Source organism: Dasypus novemcinctus, chromosome 8 (genome assembly GCF_030445035.2).
Source record: "Dasypus novemcinctus isolate mDasNov1 chromosome 8, mDasNov1.1.hap2, whole genome shotgun sequence".
NCBI lineage: Eukaryota > Metazoa > Chordata > Mammalia > Cingulata > Dasypodidae > Dasypus > Dasypus novemcinctus.
The window spans coordinates 87,971,106-87,988,874 of NC_080680.1; the positions used below are offsets into that span (position 1 = coordinate 87,971,106).

The window sequence follows — 17,769 nt, forward strand, 5'->3', positions numbered from 1 at the left end:
GGCCCCGGCAATGAGAAATGGTGGCAGCCATGCTTTTGCGGGGCTGTCCAATTTCATTGGTGCGGTAGACATGTTTTTGCGCGGCAGGCGTCTCCTGTCATCTTTGTGCGTGGCACTGACCTATCCGGAGGAACATTAGAGGACAATTCCCTCAGCGGGGTTAGTGTTTTCCTGACACTGTGGGAGTAACGCTCAAGGACACCAAATGGACTGGGAGAAGTGCTCGCCACTGCTTCCAACAGCTTAGTCTAGAAGAGGGCAGCCTCTTCACCCCTCCTCCCGGGTTCCAAAGGGACTCCCAATCGGTAACTGCCCCCATTGTCCCCACCGCTGGGGCCGGGCTGGGCCCGGCGCTGTGGCCCCGCCCCCGGGCTCGCGGCTAGCCGCCCCGGGTCCGCAGCCGCCCGCAGGCCCCGCCCTGGAGTCCCTGCGCCTCCAGCCGGCCGGCTCGACCGGGTGGGTGGGCGCGGGGCTACCTGCCCTGGCCGGCGGCGGTGGCTCGGCGACCTTGTCCCTGAGGCTCTAGCGGGCGCGGACTGTGCCCAGCGCAGGGGCGGAGCGGCCTGTGTGTCCGCCGACGGGCAGCAAAGATGTTGGCCTTCGCGGCCAGAACCATGGTGAGTGCGGCCGGGAGCCCGGCCTGGCGGGCCCTGGAAGGGGCGGGCGGGCCACGCAGCTGCGCCCGAATGTGGAAATGGACCGGCGAGGCGACGCGGCCACTCTCCTGCCCAGCCTCCCACGGCGGAAGTGGGGTCGGCATGTGGGCTTCCCCAGTTGGCAGAGGAGGAGACTGAGGCGCAATGTCAGAGGCGGGATCGAACCCACATCCTCTAGCCCTAAATTCCAACGACCCGGACAAGACAGTGGGACACTGGCTTCCGATCGTACCCCCACCCTTAGACCCGAAGCCAAGTGGGAAGAGATATACCAAGACTGTCAAGCTGGGCACACACCATCTCAGTTACAGCACGCATCCACGTGCTCAGGCTGACCGTCCCTGCCCAGACCAGTACCACTTCTCCCACCTCATTCCAGCTGGTCAGCCTTTTTTGGGTTTATCAAGTAGTCCCTGGGGAGATGTGTGTGACCAGAGAAAAACTGACTGGAAGACATCAAACTATGCTGCTCAGAAAGCCTTCAGAACTGGCAGGAGGCAGCAGGAGGCAGCAGGTGGCGGTACCTTGCTTTCTCCCCCATTCCCCCTAACCATGCTGATTCCCCAGTTGTCCCCAGAGGGCAACCTGAAGTAAACACTCCCGCTTACCTGATTTGGAATCCTTTCCTCTCCAGTTCAGACATACCTGTTTGTATCTCCTCCTGCCTGTGCCAAGAACAGTGTTTAAACAGACACCACCAGCCCCAGAGGGCTGAGAGCACCTGTCTGTGGGCTGAGAGGCTCAGGCTTAGAGGCTTTGTGGGGTCTTCCAGGACCCTGAGCCTCCTCCTCACCCTTATCCTTGCCACCTAGACTGTACCCCTATTGCCCAGTGTTCTTGGTCATCCTCCAGGACCACCAAGCTGGCCTGAGGAAACTGAGGCAAAGAACGCCTTGGCCAGAGTTCCTTGGGTCTGATTACTCAAATCTAGCCCAACCCCCAAACCAGCATCTTTTTGGTTTATATTTAATGCCAAAAGTCCTCAGATCTTGGCCCACAGCTGCATGAGCTACAACTGAAGAAAAGCCAGGCTTTGGTAGAAGGGTGGCCCAAAGGACCCCAAGAGTCCTGGAGGGAAACAGGGCTTGGGCATGGTTCTTGGCAGCCATCATTCCTTCCCTGACCATCCAGTCTGCTCTCTTGCATCAACCCCAATTTCAAGGCCAATTTTAGGGCTGTGGTGCAACTTCAGCAGCCCGGTAGTTTCTGCCCTCTAGCCAAGTCTTCCCTCATCAAACAGACCGACTCAGATTTCAAAGGGTGAATTTTTGAATTGGCCTGCCTCCCTGGAGCTGAGCCCAACCAGAGAAGAAACAAGAACATCTTACAGGTTTCCTCCTACTCCATCTGCTCCCCATTCTTCCACTTCTGAAAGCTCAGGAGGGTGGAAAGCTCAGGAGGGTGGAACATCTGGAGTCCAGCAGCTTCCCCTGCCACCACCACAGCTACCTCCTCTGCCACCAATGCCTCCCCCACCCCCTGAATCTTGGCTCTTGTCTTTTCTTTCCAGCCCGGGCAGCCTCTTGCTAGGTTCTGCTCACCCACTCGGTAGCACAGTTAGGCTTAGCGATCCAGCCCAAGGCAGACAGACAGGGCTCAGAACCTCAGTCCTGCCATGGAGGACGGGCAGCAGGGAGAGAAGGTATGGAACATAGCCTCTGCTGCTTGCCTGCACACTGCTGCCAGCAGCCTCGGACCTTCTCCTCTCTCTTTCCACCCACTCCAGAGTCTCCTGGACTCACTTTCTCTCTCTCTGCCACCTCTTGCCCTCTGTGTCAGGCAGCTCAGCTCTTTCATGCCCTGGTATTGCCCTCATGCTTCCCTCCCCCTGCCCCCAGGTAGGGAAAGGCCTGAGGCCTTGCCCTCACCTAAGGGCGCTCTCATCCTCGGGCTCTCTCTAACTTTCTCTTCCCTCCTATTTTTCAACCTGGAAAGGGTGGGAACAAGAGGCTGGGGCCTCAGGGAGGGAGCAGTCACCTCACTGCTGCTGGCTCATCTCCCGAGGGTGAGAGGTGGGGCCCTGTGCATCAAGGCAGGTGGAAGGTCTCCCTTGCCACTGGTACCTCTGACTCAGTGCCCCAGAGCTCTGCCAAGATCAGCAGCCACACCCCACACTCCCCCATCCCTCCCTTCATCTCCAGGCCCCTGATACAGGGACACCCACAGCCTGAGGGCTGGGAGGGCTGGGAGGCCTGGGTGGCACAGCACCTCCCAAGAAGCTATCTCTGACCCAGAGTCGGGCACATAAGTGCCCAGAACTGTGGCTTTGGGGTTGTCAGGGCTTCCTTCCCAGCGCCAGAGAGAGAATGAGCAGGATATTCTGCTGCCGGCAGGTGAAGCCCCTGGGCCTCCTCAAGCCCACCTCCTTGACGAAGGTCTCCGGACGCTTCAAGGCTCACCAGGACGCGCTGCCCCGCCTTCCTGTGCCCCCACTCCAGCAGACCCTGGACCATTACCTCATGGCACTGCAGCCCATCGTGAGTGAGGAGGAGTGGGCCCAAACCAAACAGCTGGTGGATGAGTTTCGGACGGCGGGGGGCGTCGGGGACCGCCTACAGAAGGGGCTGGAGCGCAGGGCCAGGAAGACGGAGAACTGGGTGAGTGAGACGACAGGGGAGCACGTCATCCCACCCCATCTTTCATGGGGGTGGGAGGCCAAGGGCCCTTCCAAGACTTCAGATCCTTCTGAGCATCCCTCCCTGTGGCCTGTGGTTGGCTGCACACACAGAACTTTGACATAGCAGGCTGTTCCGGCGTATTCATCCACAGAGTTTCTTGAGCATTTACTGTGTGCCTGGCACAGGCGGGGTGCTGAGTGTACAAGAAGGACACAGTTGCTGGCCTCTTCTTGTCGCTTACATTCAAATAGCAGGGAGAAAGGAGTGATAAACAGATAAGACACAATGAACAAATGAGGTTATTGCAGCAAGCCAAGTTCTACAAAAATAAAAAAGGGTAAGAGGAAAGCATGGGCGGTCGGAGTGAGGAATGGCAGCTTCTTTATTTCGAGTGGACTGGGAGGGTGGGGAGGAGGTGGCGAGGAGACCTGAGAGTCCGAGACAGAGGGAACAGCGCGGGCCAGCAGAGAACAGCCCAGTATGTTCAGGGGCCAGAGAGAGAGGGCCAACAGCGCCGGGGTGAAGTGCAAGAGCTGGGGGAGGCCAAAGTATAAGCAGTGTGGACTTGTGCCTCAGCAGGATGGGGAGCCAGGGGTACTTTAAGCAAGGGTGCGTGCTGTTAGGTGAGCTCCCTGGTTCTGCCCCTTGATTTGGTTCCTCCGGTGTGGTCGACTTGTAAATACGTGTCTGCACTTATGCTGCATGTGCTTCTCTGTACATGTCGTATCCTGCAACCTGAAGTTCAAAAGCGATCACCCAGCTCCTGAGAGTGAAGCAAGAGTGAGAGCCCAAGGCCTGTGGAGAGACCGGCACCATACCCTGAGGGAGATGCCAGCAGTATGGGCCTAGGGTTTTGGCAGGGGAAGGATAGAAAGTCATTAGATCCAAGATGGGTGCTGGAGGCCATGCCAGTAGCACTTGCTGATGGGACAGGAAATCCTGACCTAGCACAACTGCGTGGAAATGGTAGGGGAGGACTTGCTGAGATGGAAAGGACTGAGGGAGAAGCAGAAGTGTGGGAGAAAATCAGAGTTGTGTTTTGGTCCTGTAAAGTGTGAGGTGAAGTGCCTATGGGACTTCCAAGTGGAGACATAGGGTGGGGAAGTGGATATCTGACCCCGGAGCTCAGTGGAAGTTTGGGGGCTGTACCTCGGTGTGGGGGGAGTCATTGGCTCATGTGCAGCATTTCTTCAGCTAGGGCAGGTTAGGGCCTTGGACTCCAGAATCAAGATGCTGGCCCTGGAAGGATCTTAAAGAGGCTGGAGCATGGCAGTTTTCCAACTTTGTCTAGCCTGGTACCACTTCTTTATACAGAAGCTTCTGGCTAAAGGGTGGGGGTACCCTCTCTCCACCCACAGGGCCCCTTAAGGGGCTCTTTGAATACCCAGTGCAGTGATTCTCACTGGGGGAATACCTGTCTCTCCGCATTGCTGCAGCCTCCGGGCTGGTGGCTCTGCAATCCCCTGGTGGAGTGGGGGACCCTGGCTGAAGGGCAGCCTGGCTCTGTCTCCAAGAGGAGGGAGCTCTTGTCTGGCCCACCCAGCTCCCAGCATGACCCCCAGGGTGTCACAGCATCCCTGAGCCAGAAGAAACCAAGAGAGCTATAGTGCAAACTCTCCCCTCCTTGATCAATAGATGAGGAAACTGAGGCCTAGAAAGATAAACCAAAAGCCCAGAGCCACAGAGGAGCTCTCAAGGGTGCCCTAAGCTACATGGAAGGGCCTGGCTAACTCAGGGGCCCAGTCCTCAGGTCTCAAATCAGCAGACAGCAGTCTTGCACTGATGTGCTGTCTAGTCGGAGGCAAGCCACCCACCCCCTTGCCCCTTGCCAAGGGCCATAGGCCAGTAGCCTGGTCCCATAGGCTAGCACTTCCCCAAAGGGAATCTGTGTGGTAAACAGGCACATCCCACAGCCCTGCTGTTTGAGATGGGGTGAAAAAGTGCAGTGGGGTCCTGGGTCTCCAAGCGTGAGGGACCTGCCCTAGAAAATGTATTGGGTGTATGCTCAGAGGTGGTATGTGGGATGTGGGGTGTGGGGTGTTGTGGTCATCACGTAAGGCTTGTTGTTGGCATTTACCTGGGAGTAGGGGTTACATGTACTCCAAGAGGGGAGCCTTTAACAACGTGCCATGGGTGGCCTGCAGAGAGGCACTATACTATACGCCCAGGTGGAAATAACCTAAGCCAGGGGACAGAATATCAGAGTGGAGACCCAGGCTGTGTCGCTGTCCATATTGTATCACCAGGGCAATGATTTCCCCTCACAGTGAGCTTCCCCACAAGAGCCCCGTGACAACGAGATCATGCTCCAGATCAAAGCGGGTGTCCACTGACCATCCAACACCAAGAAAGCCTAGGCCACCAAGAAGAACCAGGGTCCGGCAGGCTGCTCTGAAACCGGCTTCCTGTCCCATTCCCTCCAGGAATGGTCAAAATCCCACTTATTTGAGCTGCTTCTTATATATCTTTCCCTTTTTCCCTTTTCATCTATCTAGGCAAGCAGTTTTATTTATAAGAGTATAAACATTAACAGAAAATGTATAAGATAAAGAAAAAACATTCATATTCCTCCACACTTTCTTCCCCAAGTCTCTTTTCTCTCGTACCTTTTTATTGGCAGTGCTGATTTCTCTTGCTAATGCTGATTGGCCCAGGCTGAGGGAAAGATGACAGAAGCACTGCTGGTGGGTTTAAGATGGGAAGTGCATTAACCACGAGAATGTCCAATGAGGCACCCACCGTCTGTGGTTGGCAAAGGGAGCCAAGGGTGCTGGGACCCAGCCAGGTCCCCTGGCCCTGGGTGGGGGAGGGAAACCAGGTCCCTGCCTGCCCATCCTGACAGGCTCTGGTTCTTCCCCAGTTGTCCGAATGGTGGCTCAAGACGGCCTACCTCCAGTTCCGCCAGCCTGTGGTCATCTGCTCCAGCCCCGGCCTAGTGCTGCCCAAGCAGGACTTTGTTGATCTGCAGGGTCAACTCCGGTGAGTGGCTGACATAGAGGACAGGGTGTTGGGAAGGAGAGGCAGCTAGGAGGCAGGGCTCCAGGCATTTCCAGGGCTCTGAAGTCCACCTCCCCCAGGAGATAGAAGGGATCCCTGCCCTGTTCATTCTCTCTCATCCCCACAAACAGCCTTGGGAGGTAGGAGCATCATTCCTGTTTTACAGGTAGGACAACTGAGGCTCAGAGCCATGAAGGGACCTGCCCGAGTTCACAGCTCAGGACTGGCTATGCTGAGATAGGAGGAGAGATCTCTCCAGCTCCAAAGCTCCGGATTGTTAACCATCAAACCTGACTCCTTCCCACTGCCCCAGTCTTGGCCCTTCACCACTCCTTCCCTGTCTCCTGGGCTGGCCTCAGAAGTGACCTTTGTACACAGTCCGCTTTTCCACATCACTTGCCTGGACTCTGTTACAGTCCTACCAGAGATAAAAATACCAGCAACAGGGATCTCCTGCCCAATGACCAGCCCCTCACAGCTGCCACCTGCTTCTCTTAAAGGGACCAGGGCACCCTGGAGAAGGGCTGGTAGGTTCAGGCTCAGGAACTCTTTCTAGCGGCCCCTGTGTTGGGGGCCAGGGGTATCCCCAGGCATCAGGGTATGGTTGGTGTGGCCCAGAAAGCCTTCATAAGCCCAGATAATCTAGGGAGGAAGACCAGGTTGAGGAAGGGGGCCTGGGGAACACAGGCCCAGAGAAGCCATGGCCCAGCAGTGGGCATGTCTCAAGAATGCTGCCCTTTCACACACTCCACTGGCCCAGGTCCCTCCATGAGTGCTTCTCAGACCAGGGCCAGGGCCAGTGCCCACTGGACAGGTCTGCCATTCAGGGCCACAGGCCCTCTGTGGGTGATATGAAGTGGCACTGTGGCACTTATGTTGTGCTAGACTCTTGGTGAACACCATCTCCTTGAGCCTTAAAAGCCCTGCCTCAGAAAGGAGGACTGGAACTTGAACACAGGTCCATCATTTGAGCACTTCAGGCTTTCTGCAAGCAATAAACAGCCACCTGAAGCACTATTCTTGCTCTCATGTCACTTGACTAGGCCTCTCCCCTCACCCAGCAGGTGTCTTCAACCTGGGGGCCACCCTGCCAGTCTCCACACACTTTTGATCTCTTCTCTGATTGGTCCCTCCAGGTTTGCTGCCAAACTTATCGAGGGCGTGTTGGATTTCAAGGCCATGATTGACAAGTAAGCAGCCCCAGCACCATCCTGTCCTGCCCCCTTCCAGGGCTGAGGGGACCAGTGTGGGTATTCTTGGCCTCCCATCCCTGCCTCAGCTGCCTAAATACCACAGCGATTTGGCCTAGCCCAACTTGGCCCACTGCTACCCTTCGCCCAAGCCCCAGGTCCAGAACTCAGTCGGTTTCTCTTCCTGTTTGCCCAGCCAGCCTCTGTCAGGGTTGGGGTTGTCCAGGTCCTCTGCTCCTCCTGCTGTGACCTCTTCCTGGTGACTCCGTCCTAGAGTACCTGGAATTATGGCATCCCAGCCAAGAGTAACCCAGAGGTTATCCATTGCCTCATCTCCCCAGTGACAAACTGAAACCCAGAGATGAGGAGATAGTTCTAGAGTGACTCAGTAAGCAGGGCCCATCTAGAGTGGAATGCAATGCAGGCCTCCTGACCTCTGGTCCAGTGTTGTTGGGACCCCCTGCTTACCCTCAGGGGACACCAGGGGGCTGCACTGTGGGAGCCCCACTTGGCCCCATCCAGCCCTCCACTGTACTCAGCAGGTCCCTGTCAGTGTTGCCCTCCTCTCTCCCTTTAGTCAGCTAGTGGCCCCCTCCCTGAACCTTCTGTCCCCACAGTGAGACCCTGCCCGTGGAGCACCTGGGGGGAAAGCCGCTGTGCATGAACCAATATTATCAGATCCTGTCCTCCTGCCGCGTGCCAGGCCCCAAGCAGGACTCTGTCATCAACTTCAGCAAGACCAAGAAGCCGCCCATGCACATTACTGTGGTGCACAACTACCAGGTGTGTTGACCCACCACCCACGGCTGCAGACCCCCCACCTTATTTCAGGGGAGTAGGAGGGACAGGGCCAAAGGTCAGAGCCCTCCCCCAACACACAAGCCCATGTGCCCCTGGGAACAGGTGTACTCTGGGCCTCTCTACTGGATGCCCAGGTAGCCACAGGCCTGAGAGAGGGCTAGAGGAGGCCGCGGGCCTGCCCAGCCTGGCGAGGGCAATCTTCCTCCCTCTCTTTCCATTGACCTGACTCACCGTCCTCTCAGCTCGACCAGGGGCAGGAGGAGGCTGGTGTGAGGCAGCAGCTGCTGAGATCCCCCTACCAGCCCTCCTCTCTCTGTTCACCTGTGCTCTGGACAGTTTTTTGAGCTGGATGTGTACCACAGCGATGGGACACCCCTCACCTCGGATCAGATCTTCATTCAGCTGGAGAAGATTTGGAACTCATCATTGCAGACCAATAAGGAACCTGTGGGCATCCTCACCTCCAACCACCGCAACTCCTGGGCGAAGGCATACAACACACTTATTAAAGGTGCCTCCTGGGCCTGTGACTGGGGGCAGTCAGGGTTCCCCATGCTGAGACTCACACATCCAGGGCTCCTCCCACACCAGGGTGGTCCCAGGACCCAACCCTTGGCAGCCGTGTTTCTTCCTGAATTCCCTCCACTCTGCGTCCCTACCATGGTCCCCACTTTGCAGGTGAGCAAAAACCCAAGCTCAGTTTGGCCAAGGTAGTTTCCCTTTATTACGAAGCAAGCTGGGATTAGAGTCCAAGTCCTCTGGCTGAGAAGCCCACCTCAGCCTGCACACTCACCCTCTCCCCCAAACCTTCCAAACCTCCAAACCCTGTATTGATTAGGGCCTTGTCTCTGGAGTCTGGCCACCTGAGTTAAAGCCCCGACTGCCACACTGGCTCCCTGGGTGACCTTGGGCTTCTGTGTCCTTGTGTCTGAAGTGAGTTCAGCTGTGAATCCTACCTCCCAGGGAGCTGTAAGGAAACAGGGCCCTGGTGAGCATGATACTCATACCCCATGCCCAGTGCATGGTGGGTGCTGGAGATGTCAGCACCGTCAGGAGCCGAGGCCTCCACAGCAGTGCTTCCCACCCCCAGTCAGATGCAAACAGCCTGAAAAGGCCTGGGCAGGGAGGCCAGAGAGGGGCCAAACCACCTCCCCAGGCCCTGACACACACTCTCTTTGTGCTGTGTGCAGACAAGGTGAACCGGGAGTCAGTGCGCTCCATCCAGAAGAGCATCTTCACCGTGTGCCTGGATGCACCCATGCCACGCGTCTCTGAGGATGTATACCGCAGCCATGTGGCCAGCCAGATGCTGCACGGTGGTGGCAGCAAGCTCAACAGCGGTAACCGCTGGTTTGATAAGACATTGCAGGTGGGCCGCAGCCTGGGGCCCCGCCAGGGCTGGGTCTTCCACTCCAAAGACATACTCAGATTTGGTCCACCTTGGCCCTCGGGACTTCCTTTCCTTCCCCTGGGCCCCACGTCCCCAGCCTCCCAGCTTATAAAACAAACAGGTGGGAAGCCAGCATACTGGATGCCACTGTAATTACTGGGCAGTCAGCCTGTCATTGTAGGGCCTGGTACACTGGCCCAGAAGCTACTGTTACCCCTCCCAGCATCCCCAGCCTCCCAGCTTATAAAACAAGCAGGTGGGAAGCCAGCAGGCTGAACACCACTGTAATTACTGGGCAGTCAGCCTGTCATTGTATGGCCTGGTGCACTGGCCCAGAAGCTACTGTTACCCCCAGATCACCCCTTCAGTACATTGGTACCTAGCCTGGGGTCAGGCAGAGCTGTGCAGTCTTGGCTGTGCCTTTCCCTCTCTGTACCTGTAAGATGGGGTGGTAGTAGAACTCTCCAGTAGGGTCATTGCAAGGACTCAGTGAGATGTACTGAGCATGGGATATTCTTAATATGGGCCTGCCTGGGCATCCCAAGGCACTCAGGAATATTAGCTGTTATCAAGAACAGTAACAGGGAAACGGACTTTGGCCCAGTGGTTGGGGCATCTGTCTACCACATGGGAGGCCCGCGGTTCAAACCCCGGGCCTCCTTGACCCGTGTGCAGCTGGCCCATGCGCGGTGCTGATGCGCGCAAGGAGTGCTGTGCCACACAGGGGTGTCCCCCGTGAAGGGGAGCCCCACGCGCAAGGAGTGTACCCGTAAGGAGAGCCGCCCAGCGCGAAAGAAAGTGCAGCCTGCCCAGGAATGGCGCCGCCCACACTTCCCGTGCTGCTGACGGACAACAGAAGCGGACAAAGAAACAAGACGCAGCAAAGAGACACAGAGAACAGACAACCGGGGGAGGGGAGGGGAATTAAATAAAAATAAAAAAATAAATCTTTAAAAAAAAAAGAACAGTAACAGATCAACAGACCCCTTGGCATGGCTTCAGGGAAAGCCCTTCCATGAGACATGACAAGGCAGTGGCTATGCCAGGAGCTACCTTCCATGGACCTGGGGTTGATAAGGATCCCTCATTTCCCTCTGTAGTTCATTGTGGCAGAAGATGGCTCCTGTGGGCTTGTTTATGAGCATGCAACAGCAGAGGGGCCCCCCATCGTCGCTCTCCTGGACCACGTCATTGAGTACACGTGAGCAGTTATCCCTCACCCCGTCCCTTCCCCTCTCCAGGTCTCAGTTTGGCCACCTAAGGCAATTTTCAGAAGAGCAAACTCAAGACTCCCTGGACTGGATCCCCTCCCCACCCCCCAACCTCAGAGAAGACATCCTCCCCACCCTGATCGCAGGGATGGACCCAGGCTCCAGAGGCACCCAGCATGAGTCTGAGCCCCCTGTCCCGTGCAGGAAGAAGCCTGAGCTTGTGAGGTCTCCCATGGTGCCCCTGCCCATGCCCAAGAAGCTGCGGTTCAACATCACCCCCGAGATCAAGAATGACATCGAGAAGGCCAAGCAGAACCTCAGCATGTAAGCACCTACCCCCACTACTCTGGGTGCTCTGGGTGGGCATGACTGGATCCCCCAAGCATGAGAGGCTTCTGTTCCAGATCTACCTTTGTACCAGGTTCTGTTTCTGAAAATGTGGTCTCAGGCTTCCCTGGGGTTAGCAGCTGACTCTGGCCCTCACCCACCTTGACCCCTTGCAGCATGATCCAGGACCTGGATATCTCAGTGATAGTGTTCCACCACTTTGGAAAGGACTTCCCCAAGTCTGAGAAACTGAGCCCAGATGCCTTCATCCAGATGGCCCTACAGCTGGCCTACTACAGGTACGCTCTGCCCCACCCACCCACGAAGGAGGGATGAGAAGTGGGGGTGGGGAGCAGGGGGCAGCCTGGAAGGGGCGTGCTCAGCCCCTTCTCCCACTCAGGATCTATGGGCAGGCGTGTGCCACATACGAAAGTGCCTCCCTCCGCATGTTTCACCTTGGCCGCACAGACACCATCCGCTCAGCCTCCATGGACTCACTCACCTTCGTCAAGGCCATGGATGACTCCAAAGTGTCGGTGAGAGATCCAGGGCAAGGATGAGTGAGCTGGGTTTGAGCCATCCCTCTTCCTATTCATTCTGTCAATGCACACTGATTGAGCACCTACAGTATCCCGCCCCTGTGGTGGGGCATTGAAAATCTAACAAAAGATGGAGCCATGAATTTAGCTCTAAGCTTCCCAGCAGCCAAAAAGGAAAGGGAATTATTCATTCATTCACTCACTCACTCATCAGCTGTCAGGCACTGGCTAAGGACTGGAAAGATGACAATTCTAATTTCTGCTCTCAGAATGCTCAGAATCTAGTACTAATGCGGGAGGGAGAGGGGGATGCTATTAAGGTGGGTGGCAGGAATAGGGAAAGGACAGCACTTCAGCTCCCTTCACCCTCAAACCTCTAGGAGCTCCAGAAGGTGGAACTACTGCAGAAGGCTGTGCAGGCACATCGAGCCTACACTAACCGGGTGAGTCAATCCTACCTGTCCTTGTTTGCTTGTCCCTTGGCATCTCCCACCTGCCTGTCCATCCCTGCAGCAAATGGCTGCTAACCCTCCTCTGAACCTCAGAGCACCTGGAGCAGAGCTGTTCATCCCTCATTTTAAAGTTGGAGAAACTAAGGCTGCCTTCTGAGCCTGGCTCTGCCTCTGAGTGGCTACTGTGTGCAAGGCTCTAGCCAGCCTTATAACATGCAGGCATCCATTTTGGTCCACTGCCATTCTGCGGGGGAAACTCAGTGATTAGCTCCATTTCACAAGTGATGACACTGAGGCTCGATAGCAGTGATCTGCTCAAGGTCCCACAGCCAGAATGTGGCCAGGCACCCAGCTCCAGGGCTTGTGCTCTTAGGTCCTGTACTGTCCTGCTTCCCTGGGCAGGTCTCTGCCCCTCCCTGGGCCTCAATTTCCCTATCTGTCAAATGAGGGCTCCTCTGCCAGATGCTTAGGTCTCAGTTTCAAGAGGCCAGTGAGTAGCAGAGGCAGTGGCCAGGCTTGCGAGGAGGGCAGGAACACTCTGTGGGCCCACAGTCCCTGCTCCTGACAGCACCCCCTTCCCAGGCCATCCACGGGGAGGCCTTCGACCGACACCTGCTGGGCCTTAAGCTGCAGGCCATCGAGGACCTTGTGAGCATGCCTGACATCTTCATGGACACCTCCTATGCCATCGCCATGCACTTCAATCTCTCCACCAGCCAGGTGGGCCACTGCCCCAGGGCTCCTAGGGCTCCCTACTCTCCAGGCCCTTGTCACTGCCCTAAGTAACCTGGGGTGGGTTGAAAGAGAGTCCGCCTGCTGGGAGCTAGAGCTTAACAAAGGCTGCACTGAGCAGAGCCAAGGGCCAGAATATGGTTGGACAAGACTGGCTTGGGCTGTGGGAGTTGGGGGTGATGTGGCCCACGGAGGCCACCATACGTCCCCTGCAGAAGCAGCGGAGTTCTGGAGGGGAAGCTGTGGTTGGGGGCCTTCACTGCCAGCCCATGCAGGTTAGGGAGGAGCAATCACCCACACAACATGATTCTTTCACTTGTCAGACACAAACCAAGGCCTGACTTGTGCCAGCTTGTACTGGACATGGGATATAGCAGGGAATAGGCCACACTGTCCAGGTGGGGCACACACAGAATGTGAAGCGATGACGGTGCCTTGGGAAGTTCTAGGAGGTTAGGGAACCCCAAAAAGGGAGCGTTTAAAACCACCCTAGAGATTGTCAAGGAAGGCTCCATAGAGGAGATTACAACAGAAACCCAGCCTGAAGGATGAGAGGGAGTAAGCTATCTGCTGGAGAGGAGAAGAGGGTGTCTTGGGCAGAGTGCAGTGTGAAAAAAGGCCTGGAGATGGAAATGAAGGCTTGTGCTGCCACAGGGCTAGAGAAGAGCATGCAGGTATAGGGGATAAGAACTTCCATGCCATGCTGTTCTTTAGGTCCCTGCCAAGACAGACTGTGTCATGTTCTTTGGGCCCGTGGTCCCAGATGGCTATGGAGTCTGCTATAACCCTATGGAGGCCCACATCAACTTCTCTGTGACAGCCTACAACAGCTGCGCCGAGACCAACGCTGCCCGCCTGGTGCATTACCTGGAGAAGGCACTCCTAGACATGCGCGCCCTACTGCAGAACCACCCCCGGGCCAAGCTCTGAGCCCTTTGTGCTCAGGCCTGCCAACACCACGGCCAAGCTCACCTTGGTGTGGGGCCACCCACCAGGGCTGGACTCCTTTTCTCCCCTCTTCCCTTGGTTCTGCCAGATCTGACTGAGCCTGGAGCAGCATCCCTTAGTGGGGGCTGCAGACCCGAGTCAAGTGCCTTCCCTGGGTCACCTGCTGTAGCCCGCATCCTGTGGCTAAGCTAAGAGGCTGAGCAGGATGTGGGGCCCAGGCCCCTGGCATATCCCCCCATGTCCTCCTCCAGGGAAGGGAACCAGCCTAGCCCACTCCATGCCAGAGCAAGAGGCTGAGGAGACATCCCTTTCCTCACCTGCTCAGCTCTGGTCAGTCCCTGCCAGCTCAGTGGCCGGGCTGGGCTCTTACTCCGTTGCCCAAATTCCCAAAAATCGGGATAGGATTATATAGAGCCAAGGGGCTCTGGGCTTCCCTGAGGGTGTGAAATTACTGGTGAGGCTGCTGCCCGTGGCCTTGCCCTCCACCCCCACCCCTATCAAGGGTACCATTCTTATGTGGCTGCCACACACTTTTGAATAATGTGGCTCATGAGCCCCAGCCCACTTGCTTCCCCTCAGCTTGATTCCTGAACCATGTTCATGATTGTACAATATTAACATACAAGGCAATTAATAAAGGGAAAATCTGATGGTAAAATGTGCTTCAGCCAGGGAGGCAGGCAGGGTGGGCACAGACACCTGGCCTTGCCCTCTGCTTCTGGAAGTGGGCATCCAAGTCACCAGTGGGTCCACAGGCTCCTCAGAGGAGCCTGTCTTGGGTCAGGGAACTTTGGGCCAGCTCCTCCCTCAGGGTGTGAGCCAGGAATGGTTCCAGACCCAGGATGGTGTTCTTCCTCCTCTGACTTGGGCTTTCCCCAGGCCAGTGGGCTGCAGGTGGGGACAGCCTTCCAAGAGCCCCGCTGGGCCCTGTGGTCCTGAGGTAGGTAGGCAGACAAGGCAGGTCGAGTGTGGCTGATGGACTGGGTCCCAAGGCCTCGTCCTCCTGCCCCCCCACCTGAGCCTAGCAGGAATGGTGGCAGAGCAGGTACCCTCACTCCCAGCTCCAGCTGGCACCTGGGAAGACACCTGCTAGGAGTGGGCTACAGAAGGCCACCTAATGAGAACCCTACACACCCTGTCCCCACACACCTGGCAGAGGCAGCATGTCCTGCCCAAGTCAAGTGGGCTGTGCTTGTGGAGAAGGGTGCGCCTCCCCCTCTGAGGGACACTCTGGCTGTCATAGAAGATACCTGAAACCCCAAAGGCAGATGTTGACAGGGAAGGAGTGGGTTATTCAGCCTGCAGTGAAGTGCTTCATGGCCCGGTAGATTTTTTGTGGCAGTCACATGAGAGCAAGATCTGTTATTTTCTTCAATTTTCAGATGAGGAAACAGGCTCAGAGAGGATAAGGTCACTGGGCAACCAAATGGAAAGGCAGAGAACCGCAGAGGCCACCCTGTCTCCTCCGGGCCAGGGTCTGAGGGACCATCTAGCCAAGCCCCTGGGAGAGCATATGGACATGAAGCCATGGCCTGACCTCCTCCTATCACTCTGGAAGGATGGAGGCCCGGAGAGGTGCTGCCAGCCTGGCAGTTCTTCTGGACCCAGAAACACTGGCAGGGTGGGGTCACCAGCCAGAGAAAGAACACTGTTTAGGGGCCTAAAGCAGGCAGGCCTGGAAGAAGATTCCACCCGGGTGAGTGTACAGGCCCCTGCTAACCTCTGTTGCTGGAGAGCTTAGAGCTCTTCATCTTCCCCAGCTGGGTTTCCTCATCTGTTCAGAGGTGGCGATGCTGTTCCATTGGGGATTACTGAGAGTCTGGGGAAGCACAGGCCGCAGCAGGAGTCAAGTGCATGCTGTGTAAGTGGTGCCTGAATGAGGGCGCACCCAATGCAGCTTACGGCAACCACAAACAAGAGTGACCCGAGCATCAGGAACGGCAAGTACAGACACCCAGGGGCCCAAGATCACAGGCTTTGGGAACTGCAAGTCCTAAGAAACATATAGTTCTGAACAGAAGGCAGTACTGTTTCCCCCCACCTTAGCCCTCAGAAGTGAGGGCATTTGAGTTGTTACAGGTGTAACCTCATGGGGACCTGCTCAATTAGTTAAAGCCATAAAGAAGTACTGTTTGGGGAAGATGCATTCACATTGAAAACAACCCAATCTCTGTTAGGTGGAAGCTCAGAGGTCCCTTGGTAGAACTGGTGAAAAAAAAAAAAAAAAGAGGACAAAGAAACAAAATTCAGTGATGATTCTGGGGGTGCCACCTGTGACCTCACAATTTACAAATGGTGGATGCTGGGATAAGCAGTGAGGTAAGTAGTTGGCAGTGGAGCTCACACAGATAGTCCTCCAGGATAGATTTTTCAAAATCCAACTGTCAGAATGTTACATCCTTGGTGGCACTTGTGGCTTGGGATAAAACTTCCAGTGACAGCATCATGCATGGAATTCAGAAGCTACTGTTATATCTCAAATTGCTTAGCTGTAGTAAAGACAGTGGCTCTGGGAGAACTTGACTAGTTACCCAGAGGTGGCCTCAGGGGATACCAGACCCAAACTCCAAAGATGCAGGGGAAAAACATGATTTTTTTTTTTTTGAAAAATAAGTGGAAAAGAACTGTCCTAAATTATGTATTTTATGTAATTTATCATTTGAAATTTGAAACATAATAAAAATGAATTAAAGATAAGTAGACATTTGGCTTTCATCTAGATCCCCTAAAGTTTACAAATCCAAGTTAATGAGAACATTGTTTTGGACCGCCTCACTGGGAATATGCAGGGGCTGCAGCAAGCCTGAGATGGGAGCCAGATAGCCCAGGGCCTCATACAAAGGCCATGTTAAGGAGTTGGGCTTTACCCAAGTCACTGAATCTGAGAGAAGGGTGATATGGCTGGGTTTTAGGAAGATGCTGTGCCTGTTTTAGGGTGAGAATGGATTGAGAGGAGCTAGGCTGGGGGTGGGGATGAGGGGACCTTATGGGGAAGCTTTGTTTCCTCCAGGAAAAGACTAGTGGTGGCCAGGACCAACCCAATGGCCCTGGAGATACAGTAGCCTCGACAGATTTCAATGATGCTTACGAGTGGAGAAGACAGGACTGGGTAATCAACCGAACAGGTGGAGGAGGAGTTGGGCTTATCACCCAAAGCTGCACTTTAGATGCCCAAAGTGAGGGTGGGGTTGGTGTGTCAAATGGGGTGAAAGTGACAAGTTTAGCTTGGGACATGTGAGCCTGAGGTGACCACTGAACACACAAGGGCTCAGCTCAACGGACAGCCCTTTTCCTCTTCTATGCTGCATTTTAATTATGTCTTCAACTTTGCCTGCTGCAGTCTGACATTAAACCTATATATTGAGTTCTTATTTTTTAGCTATTCTATTTTTCAGTTTTGATTCATTTTTAATCTTCCACGGCCCACTTTCTAGTTTTCTGCTCTTTGCAGATCTTTTCAAATTTGTCTTTTATTTCTTTAAAATAGTAAAACATTTTCAGTCTGTACCTGAGAATTCTAATATCTGGAAGATCTGTGAGTCTATTTCTATTGTCTGTTTCTGAATCATGGTGTCTTGTTTCCTTTTATACTTGGATATCTTTGTCTATATGTTGGTCACTGTGATTTAAAAATCATTTTAAAATAATTTTGATGTCAGGATAAATAAGTGCTTTAAGATCCCTGGAGAGGGAAACGGACTTTGGCCCAGTGGTTAGGGCGTCCGTCTACCATATGGGAGGTCCGCGGTTCAAACCCCGGGCCTCCTTGACCCGTGTGGAGCTGGCCATGCGCAGTGCTGATGCGCGCAAGGAGTGCCGTGCCACGCAAGGGTGTCCCCCGCGTGAGGGAGTCCCGCGCGCAGGAATTGCGCCCGTGAGGAAAGCCGCCCAGCGTGAAGGGAGAGGGT

The 17,769-nt window shown here is 55.3% G+C and overlaps 1 protein-coding gene across 3 annotated transcripts; it reads left to right on the forward strand.

Moving 5' to 3' along the window:
• The first annotated feature begins 162 nt into the window (after positions 1 to 162).
• On the forward strand, positions 163 to 16,558 carry CRAT (carnitine O-acetyltransferase). 3 transcript variants are annotated; one of them, XM_012527021.4, is made up of 15 exons: positions 399 to 617; positions 2,167 to 2,298; positions 2,990 to 3,253; positions 6,135 to 6,253; positions 7,408 to 7,461; positions 8,079 to 8,244; positions 8,599 to 8,773; positions 9,453 to 9,631; positions 10,753 to 10,853; positions 11,068 to 11,187; positions 11,367 to 11,489; positions 11,591 to 11,726; positions 12,110 to 12,172; positions 12,764 to 12,901; positions 13,628 to 16,558. In XM_012527021.4, exons 2-15 carry the CDS (start codon positions 2,272 to 2,274, stop codon positions 13,841 to 13,843), a joined length of 1,881 nt encoding a protein of 626 aa, XP_012382475.1. In that variant the 5' UTR covers positions 399 to 617; positions 2,167 to 2,271; the 3' UTR covers positions 13,844 to 16,558. The 3 variants fall into 3 exon arrangements, with proteins under 3 accessions (XP_004463174.1, XP_012382476.1, XP_012382475.1); XM_004463117.5 differs by lacking the exon at positions 2,167 to 2,298 and having other exon boundaries at positions 163 to 617; XM_012527022.4 differs by lacking the exon at positions 2,167 to 2,298 and having other exon boundaries at positions 358 to 617; positions 15,244 to 16,088.
• The last annotated feature ends 1,211 nt before the right edge of the window (positions 16,559 to 17,769 follow it).

What these genes read in the sequence shown, in the direction of transcription:
- CRAT (XM_004463117.5), top strand. Translation starts at nt 591, where the DNA reads ATGTTGGCCTTCGCGGCCAGAACCATG. An exon ending in CCTTCGCGGCCAGAACCATG is followed by an intron (nt 618 to 2,989) that starts GTGAGTGCGGCC and finishes TGCTGCCGGCAG; the next exon opens with GTGAAGCCCCTGGGCCTCCT. An exon ending in GGTTTGATAAGACATTGCAG is followed by an intron (nt 9,632 to 10,752) that starts GTGGGCCGCAGC and finishes TTCCCTCTGTAG; the next exon opens with TTCATTGTGGCAGAAGATGG.